General features: G+C 38.7%; 1 protein-coding gene across 3 annotated transcripts in view; it reads left to right on the top strand.

Annotated features, from left to right (window-relative positions):
• OXSR1 (oxidative stress responsive kinase 1) overlaps positions 1-15,975 on the top strand; it is a 67,619-nt gene that overhangs the window by 7,701 nt on the left and 43,943 nt on the right. For 2 of the 3 annotated variants that reach the window (XM_054595506.1, XM_054595507.1), the window contains exons 2-4: positions 2,865-2,977; positions 8,350-8,458; positions 14,804-14,945. In XM_054595506.1, the coding sequence (XP_054451481.1) occupies positions 2,865-2,977; positions 8,350-8,458; positions 14,804-14,945 (364 nt within the window). The remainder of the gene's footprint in view (positions 1-2,864; positions 2,978-8,349; positions 8,459-14,803; positions 14,946-15,975) is intronic. The other variant, XM_054595508.1, reaches the window with a different exon arrangement.

The following is a 15,975-nucleotide window of genomic DNA, read 5'->3' as shown; positions in this document are numbered from 1 at the left end:
TTCTTGCAACCTTGCTAACCTCTCTTTTTAGTCCCAGGAGCTTTTCTTGTATATTCTTTGGGATTTTCTTTTTCTTTTTTTCTAATTGACAATCATGTACGTCTAGGGATAGGGATAGTTTTATTTCTTTTTTTCTGTATGCCTTTTGTTTATTTATTCTTGTTTTCTTGTGGTGGCTAGGACTTCCAGTACTAGAATAAATAAGAGTGGGGAGACTGCACACATTCTTGCCTCTTCCCCGGTCGTCCAGGGAGAGCATTCAGTCTTTCGTCTTCAAGTGTGTTGCTAGCTGTAAAGTTTTTTCTGTTGATGTTCTTCATGAAGTTGAACCCTCTCTATTTCCTCTCTATTCCTAGTTTGCTGAGAGCTTTTTATCATGAATGGTGTTGGATGTAAAAAAATAAAACGTTTTTTCTGTGTCAATATGATCATATGATTTTTCTTAACCTGTTTCTATAGTGCATTACATTGATTTTGATTTAAAAAGAAAAAAATTGCACCAGCCTTGCATACCCGGAATACGCACCACTTGTTTGTGGTCTATTATCTGTTGTCGAATTTGATTTGCTAGTATTTTGTTAAGAATTTTGCAACTAAGATCATGATACTGGTCTGTAGTATTCTTGTGATGTCTTTGGTTTTGGTCTTGGTATATTGGCTTCATAACTAAGTTGGAAAGTGTTCCACTTCTTCCATTTTTGGAAAACATTGTATAAAATGGCTATTAATTCTTTCAGTGTTTGGTAAGATTCTCCATTGAAACCATCTGTGGAGATTTTCTCTTTTTGAGGACTTTTAAATTACAAATTTGATTTTTAAAATAGTTACAGGATTGTTCAAAAAACCTACTTCATTCTGGCTGAGTGTGGTAGTTATTTGTTTTCAAAAACTTGGTCTAATTTTTTCTAAATTATAGAATTATGAGTTAAAGTAATTTGTAGTGTTCTTTATCTTTTTAAAAAAATAAAAAATCACATAACATAAAATTTACTATTTTAAAAGAGTACAATTCTGTGAATTTTAGTATGTTCACAGTTCACAGTTTTGCAACCATCTCTGTTGTCTACTTCCAGAGTATTTTCATCACGTCAGAAAGAAATCCTGGACCCATCAAGCAGTAACTCCCCATTCCCCTCTTCTCCCAGCTACTAGTAATCATTAACCTATGTTCTGTCTCTACAGGCTGGCCTGCTCTGGACATTTCATATAAATGGAGTCATACAGCATGTGGGCCTTAGTGATTTTTTTCCTTCTCATAGTATAATGTTTTCAAGGTTCATCCATGTTGTTTCATGTATCAGTACTTGCTCTTTGGCTCATGGTTTGTATCATCCTGACCCTTCTAATTACATTGGGCTCACCCAGATAATCCAGGATAATCTTCCCATCCTAACACACACATAGTTTTTGCCATATAAGGTAACATTCACAGGTTTCAGGGATTAGGACCTGCACATCTTGGGGAGGGGTATTATTCTACCTACCCCATGAACTTTAGATCTTTCATTATTTACCCCACCGTTCCCTGAGGATCTAGGGGGGATTTTTTTTATTTGTTTTGTTTTTTGTCGGTTTTCTCTCTGTTGTTTAGATTGAGTCAGCTAGTTTGAAAATTGCGTGTTTTGTATAATTCTCATTTGGTACTTTTTTATAAATTCTATTTCTTTGCTGAGATTTTTCTTTCTTTTTTATTGTTTTAAAAGAATTCCTAATTGTTGAAGCATTTTTATAACGGCTGCATTAGAATTCCCCAATATGTGGTTCATTTTGGTGTTGACATCAGTGCGAATGTCTTTTCTCATATAAGTGTGTTTTTCCGGTTCTTGGTATGACATGCGATTATAATTATTATTTTTTATTGTATCCTGGACATTTAGGATACTAACATTAGGAGACTCTTGCTTCTGGCTAATTCTTCTGTTTTAGTAAGCAGTTAATCAATTTAGATTTAGTGTGTAGGCCCTGGCCTACTTCTGTGAGCTGTGTAATTCCTATGATAATTTAGTTCTCAGAACTCTGGCAAGTGCCAGTCTCTTTTGCTTTATCCGTCTGGCACCACAGGGACTCCTGTTTGATCTGCACATGGGCGGCCTGGGCTGACTCGGGGGCGCATGGGTTCCCGGTTCTGCTGCTGCTCAGGGCAGTTTGGCTGGATGTTGCCGCAGGTGCGGGACTGGGCTCTAGTTGCCCCCGCAGTGGATCTGGCCACCTGCTGCCTGGTCTGGGTCTGGGTGTGGGTCTGGGGCAGAGGCCCTGCTGATGCTGTGGTGGGTTGGGTTCCCCACTGTCCTGGGTAGGGATTAGGAATCCCTGTCCCCCTGAGTCTCTGCTGAGCTTTGCTTTTCACAGTCCTTTGGCTAGAAAGCAGGATTTTCTCATGTGTTTGTCTATTCCTATTGGGGGTTTCAGGTTGCAGGCTGCCCTGGTGCCCGCTCATGGACATAGAGGAGGTGAAAGGAAACCCAGGGAACTCACAGCGGTGCTTTTCCTCGCCCCCGGGGGTCCCTAGCCAGTGCACCTTCCTTCCACATTACAGAGTCATTCTATGATTGTTGAATGATTTCCATGTGCTCAGAGGAGCAGGGACATGTGGGCCTACACCATCAAATTATAGAACTGGAAACCTAGCAGTTTTATTTTATTTTATTTTTATTTTTTTGGTACTGGTATTTATTGGCAGTTCTTGAAATGGTTAAGGCTTTTGCTTTTATAGACACCCTGCTTTTTAGAGTGTTTCTGTGCATCTGTTGAGTGTAGGAACAAGATAAGGATTAGCTTCTCTTGTTTAAGTTGTGTGGGAATTAGAAATGTTATGTTTTTATCTACCCATCTATTTATTTACTCATTTATGTATTTATCTTCAGGGAGTGGAGCAACGGCTGTGGTCCAAGCAGCATATTGTGCCCCTAAAAAGGAGAAAGTGGCAATCAAACGGATAAACCTTGAGAAATGTCAAATTAGCATGGATGAGCTTCTGGTATGCATGTCTCATATTTCTTAAGTGGAGCAGTATAATCTTGTACATTTCATGTTAGAGTGGGAAGTAATTTGAAGTTTTTGATTCCTTTTTAAAAACATTAACATTAATAGCAATGTTTATTGTAAAATATATAAAAACTCAGGTAAGTAGAAAATATATAGTTACAATCCTCTCATTCTGAGATTAATACTTCCTATATAATCTTTCAGGCTGCACATTTAAACATCTTTATATGTTTATGATAATGTAATCATATACTTGTTCTTTTTATTGAAAAGCGTAGCACAGAACTCTTTTCGTGTCTATATATATGAATTAATATAATTTTCAACATATGTATGTAATGGGATACTATACTAGTCCCCTGTTTATTTACCCTGTTCTCTGGTATTGAACAATTACCTTGCTGCTGCTTCTTTATTGTTATAAATGATGCTTGCTTACTTCCTTTTTTCCCTTAAAATAGTATTATGCAGTTGTGATTCCTGGGTCAACTAGAATATCCTTTAAAAGGCTTTTGACTCCCTAAGAACATGGTTGGAATCTGCTTTCCGACCACTGATGTACGATGAGAGAGAGGATGACTGCAGGCAGCATCGGCTTCTGCAAAGGCTAGGGGGAGAGAGAGGAAGGGAGTCCCAAGGACCCATAGCTGCCAGAGAGGTTTTGTGGCATTAAATGCTAGGCCCACAGGGGTTGCTTTGGACTTCTCTGATGCACCATGACACCCAGAGTAGTTTTAAGTATGTAGTTAAGTGCTCGGCAAGGGAAACAAAGTAATTTTTCCAAATCATTTAACTTTTTAAATGCTCTATTTTTTTGGCTTAAAATGGATTTTATTAGGTTTTTCTTGAAGATCAAGCGACATAGTATTTGAAAACTATGTAAACTGTCATGTGAATATGAACTAATATCGCAATTTTATTAAGTAATTTCTCTGAGATCCTATGTAGCTAGTGATAGAGAGAGTAGGAATTAGGACTGCGATAATCTGGCAGTCCAGAAGCTTTTCTCAGGGTCCCAGGTTGGATTTAATTTCTGGTCTATACTGAGTATTAGGAAATAATTGGAATAAAGGGAAAAGAGGGAATAGAATTATATATTGAACTTTTAGAAGATGAGACAAATAAGTTTCTTCAGGCATTGGCAGAGCATGGGCAGAAGCTGAAGTTGGTTGCCAGAATGATCTTGAGTTGTGTTTGGTCGGAGAACACACACTTGGAAGGAGATGTTGATGGAAATCCTATTTGATGATCTTGGGTTTACAGCTGCCAGCAGTACCTTGCAGGGGTGTCCAACCCACAGCCCGTGGGCTGCATGCGGCCCAGGGTGGCTATGAATGCAGCCCAACACAAAATTGTAAATTTACTTAAAACATTACGAGATTTTTTTGTTTTTGTTAGTGCTGGTGCCTTTAATGTATGGCTGAGAGACGCCAAAGGGTTGGACACCCCTGCCAGCATCCTTTGGACATTTGAATGGCAGTGATTACAAAAGAATCTAAGTTGTAAACTAATTTTGTTAAAGAAAAATAGTATGTTTAACTTACACATTAAGCCTGAAATATGAGAAGCCCAATATGAATGCCTGTCATTTGCCAGTTATTTTACATATGCAGAGATAATGTGGATGAATGAAAGTTTTATTATTACTTCTTGACTAAAGAAACTGTGTCTCAAAGTTTAACTTGACTAAGTTCACATGAAGATAATAAATAGCACACATCTTTTCAGAGCTAGGCACTTACATGCACTCTAACCTTATAAACGTCTCTGGGAGATAGGTAGGCGCTCCATTTTATAGGCAAGGGAAGGAAATCATATGATAAGTGACAGAGTCCAGATTAAAAACCAGGTCTTCCTGCCTGAATTCTGTTGTTTTCTACTTCATACAATACTAACAAAATTATTATAATCTTAGTTCAAAGTTAGAAAGAACATTGCTTCTAAAGTATAATTTGACATTCTTGAAAGTAGTATTTGTGTTATTACAGTAGGGACTTACATTTAAAGGAATGGAAATTGGATATAGCTTAATAAAAGGAAAAGCATTAGTTACATCTCTGTAAATTTTGGCTGCACGTTCCAGTAAGTTTTATGTTGCAAATGTAGTGTTTGTATATTTAGCAAATAAGTGACTTTAGTAAAGCAAGTTTAAGATAATTGGCTTTATTGGGGGGGTGGGTGTGGGGAGCAGGTAAGAGCCCACCGAAGCCTGGAAGCGCATGAGGAGTATAAATAATGCCTGATTCATTTGCGTGTTCCTGGTGTCAGGGCCCGGCCCCAGGGCCACGGCTCCACTTCTGAGAGAGATGAAGCCCTTCAGTCGCCCTTGGAAAACCTAGTACATTAACACAGTAAATTTTAGATGTGGTGATTTAAAAATTCGTTTTTGAACTTCTCTTTATTGTAATGCAAAAGGGCGCCCTGCATTCTCCAGAGAGGGCTGAGGTAAACTGACTGCAGGTATCTGTCGTGGGTGACAGTTATCACTGAGGAGGCAGTATGTTGCTCCTTGCTCTTGTCAAAATGTTTTCTCGTCTGACAACCTTGCCAGGTGTGATGGCACAGTCAGCTGTCAGATCTTGCTACATTTATTTTCTCCAGAGATTTTACTCACAGGCTTCTCTCTCAGAAGGGCACATGGCACGGTACTTGAGCTTTTTCTCTCGTAGTTGCTAGGACTAGATTCACTGGACAAGCGTCCGAGGAGACACAAAGAGGCTTACAACGTCTTTTCTCCTACCAGGAGGCTCAGCGCAATTGAAGACTAGAATGACTACAGTGAATACCCACTTAATGTCATCTATAGGTTCTTAGATACTATGACAGAATTTTGCCATTGGCTAATTTATGTGGACAAGAGGTAATTTCCTAGAGCTTATTTCTTGTCACAAAAAAACCACCCAGCAATATTAATATTAAACACTGAAATGTGAGCTGTACACACATTTAAGGAATGAAAAAAAAAAACCAGGTAAGATTAAAAAAAAAAAAAAAAAAAATGCCAGAGCAGAAGTGCCAGGAAAGGCATGGCGTCCCGTGCAGGTGAGAGGAGGAGGAGAGCTCCCAAGGACGGGGGTGCAGGCCTTTGTGGAGGTGCTCGTGGCTTGGGCCACCAGCGCAGGGAGACGCTGGCACTTCTTATAGGAAGCCTTCCCTGATCACCACTCCTGGTTTTTGATGATTTGCCTCTCCAGTGAAGCCATGTAGTGGCTTATAGTTCCCCTAGCAAACTGTTTATCGGTCTATGTTGTAAATTAGTATTTGTCGAACTTCTTCACCAGCCTGCAGGTTTCAGGAGGGCTCACCATTGTGGTCAAGCACCTAGCATTGTGCCTGGCATATAGGAGGCACTTGGTAAACACCTGTTGAAAGCATGAACTGTTCATTCCAGACAGGTTTATTCATATGTCCAACGCTCTCTTTTGCATATCCGCCCTTTTTTTGTAATTATATACGCCTTTCACCTTGTACTGCTCTCATATCTTCGCATCCATCAGAATTAAACCTAGTTTCCACCTGCGTGAAGACTTGCCTGCCTTAACCGTTTCCTATGGATTTTTTGGTAACATTTATTATCTTTACGACTCATTTGGCATGTATGTCCTGACTATGGATTCCCTCTCATATATACTTATCTTATCTCTTCAAATCCTGTAGAACTGCATTAGCAGGCAAGTGCTTATTTTAGTTCCTTCTTCCTTTTCCTTCATGTTTACTTAGCTTTTAGTACAGAAGATTGTGCTTATGACTTTGGGGGTGGCAAAAATACAGGCTGCAAGGTCCTTGCCATAAAGCAATTCACGTTCAAGCAGAGACGACGAGGAAAGAAAAACTGGCATTTATTGAGTACTTCATATGAAGCAGGGAATATGGGCAGCTTTTACATGATTGATTTTCTTGAACAAATTTGAACCAAGGTCAAATACCTGAATCAGTGAAGAAGGCTGTATATAGTGCTGTAGGATTCATTCATTCAACAAATATTTATTGAAGGTGTGCTGTGTGCCAGGCACAATGATAAGTACCAGAAATAGTCTTAGCTGTCATTGAGCTTACAGTTTTGTGAGGGACACAGAAAAATAAATAAGCAATTACAGTATAGTATGTAAGTTCCACAGCGTTTAGGAATTCACTTTGTTTTAATACTGAGTCTTATTTAAATCCTCACCCAAGGATATGTTTATTGATTATTAGAGAGAGAAGGAGGTGGCGGAGAGAGAGAGAGAGAGAAAGAGAAACATTGATCTGTTGCCTCCTGTACATGCCCCGACCTGGAATGGAACCCACAACCTAAGTATGTGCCCTGACTGGGGATCAAACCCATAACCTTTTGGTGAATGGGCCATTGCTCCAACCCACTGAGCAACCTGGCCAGGGAAGGAATCCACTTTTAAGGGCTTGCCTTCATGGAGCCTGCCATCTAGCAAGGAGGGGCGGACAAACAAGGACCCAGGACACTATTCAGTACACATGTGCCGTGATGTAAGGACACACTCAGGGAGCTTAGAAGCCAAGAGAAGGGATACCTAACTCAGCCTAAGAAGCTGGGAGGAAATGCTATTTTGACTGAGTTCAGAAGGAAGAGTTGGCGTTTTTAGCTGGGCAGAAAAATGAGGGAGGCGTATTTGAGGCAGACTGTGCAGTAGGCTGGAATGTCCATGGTTAGAAGAAGCGTGGCTCACTTGAAGTTACTAGGACTGGGGTATGTTGCAGTGTAAGGTGTGAGGGTGTAGGAATGAGACTAGAGAGGTAAGCAGGGCCCTGAACACACAGGGCTTTATAAGGCATTTTATTATACCTTATCTAATTTAAATTTATTAGTGGAGATTGTGTCAACTTAGACTTTTGGCACAGGTTTCTACTTTGGATTTAGTTTATGACCTTGCCCTGTTTCAGTCTATCCCTCTTTAGTGTGTGAGAATCGTTGGTCATTTTGCCAAAATGGGATGAAACAATATTTTGAAAGAAATAACCCATAGACAAACAAAAACCACCCTTTGTTTATTAGTAATTATCCTCTTTGGCTATAAAGCCAGATTTCCCAAGATGGTTTCTCAAGGGCACCTTGAAGTAAAAATACATGTCCCTGTGGAGGGCCCTGCGGTGCTGTGCCAGGCCAGGCACAGAATGTGAGAATGCATGTTTCTCGTTTCAGAGATTACTAATAGCGTGAGCGGAAGACGTGGAGTCCCAGTGGACTGAGGGAAACTAAGTGGTTTTGGTTTTAACTGTTCTGGAAGAGGTCAGAGCCATGGAGATCCCAGAAAGTTTGCGCCCCAGTCTTGGGACCCCCAGTCTGTATTCACTCACTCGTCGTTCTGTTTTACGCTCGCATGTAATGAGTTATGTTTCTCTTCTTTGTAGAAAGAAATTCAAGCCATGAGTCAGTGCCATCATCCTAATATTGTGTCTTACTACACGTCTTTTGTAGTAAAGGATGAGCTGTGGCTTGTCATGAAGCTGCTAAGTGGAGGTGAGTAAAATACAATGAAATACTAACTTCCATGGGTTGGAGAGTTAATAAAAATGTTCTTTTCTGTTCTTGTTTGGTTTTCATGAACATTTGCATTTGAGGAGATACTGAGAATACAATATCTGCTAACAAGGCTAGTGTATGAGCTAAGACAGGTGTCACACATTACATTTGGTTGTCATGGCTCTTAAATTTATCTTAATTTAGGATGGTCCCCTCCCACTTTCTGTCTTTCATGACAAAAATTTGTTGACGGGTCTGGTCTGAAGGTTCTGATGGCAACTATCTTGTAGAAAGTCCCACATTCTGGATTTATCTGGATATTTCTTTTGACTCGTAGGCTGGTGCTCAATCCACAGTGCCATACCAGCCAGGGCTTGGATATGTCTTTATGGCGATGTTTAACTTGGTTCATATTCCTTTATTCCTTACAAATTGAAAATTAGATCTAAAGCCTTGATTAGTTTTAAGTTAAATATTTTTTAAAAAGATTTTACTTATTTTTTCCTAGAGAGAGGGGCAGGGAGGGAGGAAGAGAGGGAGAGAAACGTTGATCAGTGGTCTCTTGTACGTCCCCAACTGGGGACCTGGCCTGGCACCTGGGCCTGTGCCCCTAGCCAGTAATCAAACCCATGACCTTTTGGTTTGCAGGCTGGTGCTCAACCCATTGAGCTAAGTTAAATATGTTTGACACCAGATATTGTAGGTGATGCTGTGTACCTCAAATTGCATCATGTCAGGACGTATTTGTTTTCTGGTTTTATTTTTAATGGTGATGTTAATTTTTGATTGCTTAAGATAGTGATAGCCAGGCCGCTCCATGGAAAGGGTAACTTTTTTTCCCTTTGCCACTAGCAAGTAATCTGTGAGATTGTACTTTGACACTGAGTTTCTAGTTCCTCATGAGTCTTTGTCCAATGATTTTAGCATCCATTAACAGTCATTTGAATCAGTTGTTTTGTCCGGGACTGCAGAATGGTGGATTTTCTTATTGCATGCTTTCTTTTATATTTATAAACTGGCATTCATCTGCGTAAAGGAACTTCACCTTATTAACTGGGCTCTTTGATTAATCTATATTGTAGTTCCTACTGAAAAGACAGGATAAATAATTGGTTCTTTTTTTAAGGACCGATTTTTAGAGTAAAGAGTTTAATAATCACCTCCAATGGTAGCAAATGAGAGGGTCCCCGAACGCCCATTGGGTAAGGCTGTCGTTTTTCAAAATATTATTACGTAGATGCAAGGATTTTTATATATTCAGTGTCTTCCAATCAATTATACTCTATTCTTTTAATGCTCAGGCTGGCCAAAATTTTGTCAATGGGAGTCCCTTTAAGCTTACTCTTGTGTCCTTTGGATGTGACTCATCAATCTTGGATAACTTCCTTGTTTTTTGGTTCAAGATTTCCTAGGCTCATGTTTCTATTACTTTTCCCAGACCCAAACCAGCCAATATTCTAAGGAGCTCTGATTTTTTTTTATGGGGAATAGTATTTAGAAAGCATGTCTTGGATGCTTGGGATGCTCTTTGCTGCTACTTTATCATTGCTTCTAGTTGAATGAACTTGGAAATACAGTGTATTAAAAATAAGTCATGATTTGACATTAATGCTTCCAATTCAAGTTTAATATTACAGACCTTTAAAACTTTCTAATTATACTTGAATCATGTTTCTCTTACACAGAAAGTCTTGGTCCCCAACAGTAACATGATTAATTATGTGCTTTATCCTGCAGTAAATGTGCAGTTATTTCTGCGTTAGTCCTTAGAATAAAATGTAAGTATTGTGCTTGCACACAGTGGACCCCTGGCAGGTATAGATTAGACATTCTGTTATGGTGTCCTGACGGCCATGCCATGTGGTAAGTTAGACATTGCGCTGAGGCATGGATTTGAATCGTGTGGCAAAAGTGAGAGGGTTAGTGAGCGACGGAGCCACCCAACTTTCCTGTCACTGCAGTGCTTGGTTTTGTTTGCATATGTATTTTGTGTGGGAGCATGATTTTCCATTTTAGAATGCAGGGTTACAGAAAAGAGAGTTCGTATTTGTTTGCAATTTCAATATTATACCTCGTTAAGCATTTACTTCCCCAGAGAGGTTTAAAGGAAAGAGCATAGGCTTTAGAATTAAATTCGAACTTTCCTACTTAGCAGTTATATGTCCTTGGGCAAACTGTTTCAACTCTTTGAACCTGTTTACTTGTTTATGGAATGGGGATACCTTTCTGCACTTCAGGGCATGGGGGAAGAGTGAATGAGATAATATTTGTGAAGCCTCCACCACTGTGCTGACATGTAGTAAGGTGCACAAGAAATTTTAGTCATTAAAAATAATAACCCCATGTTATTTGATGCTTTTCAGTGTAGCCAGAATCACCTTTTTGTTTCAATCCCATTAGTGACACACTGGAGAAACTGGATGGCTTTGTTAAAGGCCCTGTTCATATGATGGTTGGAAGCCTTGCTAACACCAACCACCTTTCAAGATGGTGGTCAAGCATGGTTCTTTCAGTATGGACAGATATGGGAATATTAGGTAATACTGTATCTTTCGTTATTGATCATTTATAGCATAATTTTTTATTGTAATTTACAAAACTGTATAATACAAAGTGTTCACTGTTTTGCTAAAAGGTCCTCTGATGAATAGGAATAAATTGTCTGCTTAATTTTCTCATCCGCACTTGTATGCCAGCCTATCCTTTCTGCTACACTCCTAAGCAGAATGATACATATTTTCAAGAATCCACGTTCTGTTAATGACTATATGCCCTGATCACAGAAGGGGAAGGACATGTAACTGGGTGGTGTCTTTTAAATGTACCTCTCTGTCCCTCCTGGTCTTAGGACAGTGCCCAAATTTTTTAGCCTAGCACTCAGCAGATGTCCTGGAGGATAATTTTCAAACGTGTTTCAGGCATTAATTCGTTTTATAATTACTTGATGTTTTTATGAATCAGCATAATCTTACATCTAAACCTTTTAAAAATATTAAAAATTTTGCATGCTTTTTTGGAAAATGAAATCTCAGTTGTATAGTTGTAGAGTGAATACGCATTTAAACTTTAAAGATACATTATGCAATATTAGAAAACAATAGGTAAAACTAAGCACAACTTAAATTTTTTTAATAGGAGGAAACTGTCAAGGTAGCTCAGTTAAATCTCTATTCATCAGATGCTTATTGACCACCAATACATTGGTGAATCAAACTGTTGGTTCCTTGTTCTTAACAGAGTTCATAGCTAATAAGGAAAAGTTGCAGTTAAATAATTATAAGTGTGTAGAGAGCCACGAAGAAGTATTAGGTGCCATGGGAAGACGTACTAGGAGAACATAACCTTATTGAGGAAGAATGGATGTGGTGGGGTTAACGAAGACTTCCCTCAGGAGGGGGTATTTGGCTGAGAGCTGAAGAACAGATAATAATTAGCCAGGTGAATTGGAGGTGGAGGTGATCTCAGGGAAGGGTGGAGAAGGGGTCCGCCTGGAACACTGCACAGAGAGTTGTCTGGAGGCAGGATGGGGGAGTGTGCCGTGTCTTGGGAGCTGACGGGGGAATCACAGCTGGAGCAGGGGCAGGAACAGGTGACCTCTGAATAGGTAAAAACTACATATAACTAGAGTTAACAGAAAAATGTACAGGCTACCTTCTTGCACACCAACTTTTTCAGCCAAAATATTTAAAACGCATATTTTTGATTGAGCAACATTGTGCTGATGTAAAATTTAATGAGCTAATTAAATTGTAAAATGAATTGGAAACCGTCACTCTCAAACCCATCAGCCAGGTGGACATCATGATTAAAATAAGTTTAAGTGTGTCAATATTATAATTATTTCACAATGCTTCCTTGTGACTGAGATACTCTTAACTTTTGCTAATTAAAACTCTGATATTGAATAATTAAATTTATCAGTGTAGAAAGTTAATATTTAGAAATTACAAGTACTTTTGATCTAAATAGCTATTTCTACAACTTATAAACTGTAATATAAGATTTTTAGAAATCAGAGTGATTAAGAAAGCTGTTGAAAGGGACTAGAAAGAAGTACCTGTAGGATTAGGTGCTGCAACGTCAGGACTAGTATTTTTCAGTCAAGGATGATGATCTTGGTGGACTGATATCCCTCCACTTATAAAAATTATATTGTTGGGAGACTGAAACTGAAAAGACCTTGTTATCACAGGGGCTTCTTCTACAGCCTTGTTCAGTACGTCTGCTCTGGATGTAGACTGGGGATGTGTGTTGCCTTAACTCCCCCACTGATCATTAGGTGATGTGAAATTAATAAAAATCTTCTAAGACTTTGAAAAGGAGTTCCTGCCTCAAACTTTTAAAAATTTTTATGTGCCCTAGGGTCTTTGCTGATCTGATTCCGTGATCCCACCAGACTGATGTTCCTTGAAAGTCAGCGGTCATGCTGTGTATATCTGGACATACTCTGTGGCACTCAGCTGTAGATCTTGCATATAATGTAGCTTAATATTTGAATGAATAGATTGTGTTAGTTTTTAATTCCTCCCTTTGCACTCCTTATTTTAGATCTTTCTTACATTACAAACATGTAACTCAATTGGCATTCTACAGATATCTTCTTATTAAGCAGCTCTTATTTGGCCTGGATTTCTCAGAAGAATGAACTATGTGGCCTGTCAGTGTAGTCACTTTGTTTTAGGGATTAATGTGTGATTGGTTAAAACTAAGCAGAACAAAAATTATCCCCTAGGCTTCCCCTTTGTGGAGATTAAATGCCTTCAGTGAGTATGGCCTACCCTTGGTGTTGGCTGAGGCCCCCGCTTTGTGGGCCAGTCTTGTGAACCCCAGCAGTAAAGCGGGTAGGGGTCATGTATTAGGAGAAGTTACCTGGTACCTGGAACCCCCCTGGTTCTTTGTCTCCTGTTGGAGGTGCTGAGAGGGGCCTGGCTTCCAGAGCAGGGAGGTTGGGTCTGGAAATCATATTCTCCCTTAGGAACTTTAAACGAGTCTTCCTGTTTGCACCCTTTCCTTAGTTCCCCCTCACTTCCCCTTATGTGGTCCTTGTATTCTCAGCCTTTCTGAAGCTCGAGGTAGGGATCACTCTTTCCTAATTGGCATACCTTCCCTGTTGAAGTTTCAGATTTCTTTACTCTGCTTAGTTGGTTACTTTTTATTTTTGTGCTTTCCTTCTCCAAAAAAATTATTCTCGTCTGTTGATTCTTGTTTTCTTCTTTGTTCTGGGTTTATGCTCTTTTTTAAAAAAATTAAGTTTATCAAGTTAGTGGATTTCAAATGGGAGATAAAGTAAACATGGGTTCAATACTCTGTGTTTTCAAAGATTTCATCTAGACGACTTCTTTTCATCTATTTGGGAGTACATTTTTTTTCTTTTTAAGTGTGTGAAATAAAAGGGACCCACCGGAGCAAGTTTTCAACAGAATCATGTATTTGTTTTAGTTTTAGTCCTGAGCATTAAGGTCTTGTGCCCAGAAATGGGCATCCAGTCTTTTCAATGCAGTTCCAGAGTTCTTGGTACAATTTCTAACAGTGGAGGTTGTTTTGTTTTGCTTCTGTGATCTTAATGGGCCATTGTACTGACAGAAACGTTACAGATCTTTAGCAGACTGTTAAAAGTTATAATCATCAGTTACGGTAGTCAGAGTTCTATGATTAAATTACTATATAGGCATCTTATCGTTCCTGTCCCCTAATTTTTAGTAGGAGCATTATTTCCCATCCTGGGAAGAATGGAGTTGATAATACACTCCTGGGTTGTTATTTAAAGGGAACTGCCATTTTAATGTTTTTCATATTTTTCTTTGCATTTCCCATTTCATTTCTATTATTTATCAACCTGAAACAAAATTTTAATCCTTAGGTTAGTTTGAGTACACATGTGACCTTTACTTCTCAAGTATTATGTAATTTGACTTGTATTTCAATTGTATTTTTCTGTGTTTATTGACATAGTGTTGCATACTCTGACCTGGTGTTGAGACCTAAGTTAGTTTGTGATATCGTATATTAAAGTGTTCATTGGTGGGCATGGTTAACCTAGGTATTCTTCGGAGGCCGTTAAAAATTCTCTACTACCTTTTTCAAATTCTCATTAGAGTCTAAAGATGATGCTGGTGTAATACTGCTGTTCGGATATTGGCAGTCTTCTTTCTGTTCTTGATTGGCATTGAGAATAAATTATTAACTTTAAACTTTTGCATTTCCTTTATTTCTTATTTTTTCCTTTTTTCCCCCCCACACAATTAAACTTATCAAAAGGGTTACATGTGTTTTGATTTCAAAATGACTCTGAATCGTTGAGTAAGTTAAAAATTTATGGAGAACTGTGTCTTCTGTTTTCAGGTTCTGTTCTGGATATTATTAAGCACATTGTGGCAAAGGGGGAGCACAAAAGTGGAGTCTTAGATGAACCTACCATTGCTACAATACTCAAAGAAGTGTTGGAAGGGTTGGAGTACCTGCACAAAAATGGACAGATTCACAGGTATGTAAAGGATAATACTCATGTTTTGATTAAGTGCATTGGTAGTTGTGCTGTATCATTTCATTGAGGCCATTTCCCATTCTTTTGCAGAATTAATATCTAAGTGTTAATAATATGTCTTTTTTTATTATTAGTTTCAGTACATTGTGGTTAGGGTTTTAATTACACAACTGGTAAATATTTTAAAATACAAAAAAAAGAAAAGGAAAAATTCCTAATTTCTTATCAGGAGGCAGTCATTGCAGTCACTGATAGCATTTTGTATTTGGGTTTTTTTAAAAAAAAATTATGTCTTATTTACTATGCTATTACAGTTGTCCCAATTTTTCCCCCCTATGCCCGCTTCACCCAGCAGCCCCTGCTCCCTCAGGCAATACCCACACCATTGTTCATGTCCATGGGTCATGCACATATATATTCTTTGGCTACTCCATTTCCTATAGTGTACTTTACATCCCCATGGCTATTCTGTAACTACCTATTTGTACTTCTTAATCCCCTCACCTCTTCACCCATTCCCCCACACTCTCTTCCCATCTGGCAACCATCAAAAGCTCTCTGTATCCATCATTCTGTCTCTGTTCTTCTTTGCTTAGTTTTTTTTTTTTTAGATTCAATTGATAATAGATATGTATTTATTCCCATTTTATGGTTCATAGCTTTGATCTTTTAAATAAGTCTCTTGAACATTTCATATAATAACGGTTTGGTGATGATGAGCTCCTTTGGTTTTTTCTTGTCTGGAAAGCTCTTTGTCTGCCCTTTGATTCTAAACGATATCTTTGCTGGATAGAACAATCTTGCTGTAGGTCCTTGCCTTTCATGACTTTGAATATTTCTTGCCAGTCTCTTCTAGCCTGCAAAGTTTCTTTTGAGAAATCAGCTGACAGTCTTATGAGAATTTCTCTGTAGGTAACTAGTTTCTTTTCTCTTGCTGCTTGTAAGATTGCCTCTTTATCGTTAACCTTTGTCATTTTAATTGTGTGTCTTGGAGTGTGCCTCCTTGCATCCATAGTATTTGGGACTCTTT

The sequence above is a fragment of the Pteronotus mesoamericanus genome, unplaced genomic scaffold (genome assembly GCF_021234165.1).
Source record: "Pteronotus mesoamericanus isolate MK-2021 breed Mesoamerican mustached bat unplaced genomic scaffold, CSHL_Meso_final scaffold_54, whole genome shotgun sequence".
NCBI lineage: Eukaryota > Metazoa > Chordata > Mammalia > Chiroptera > Mormoopidae > Pteronotus > Pteronotus mesoamericanus.
The sequence above is the reverse complement of the archived record's forward strand: the minus strand, read 5'-3'. Positions and strand labels throughout refer to the sequence as shown.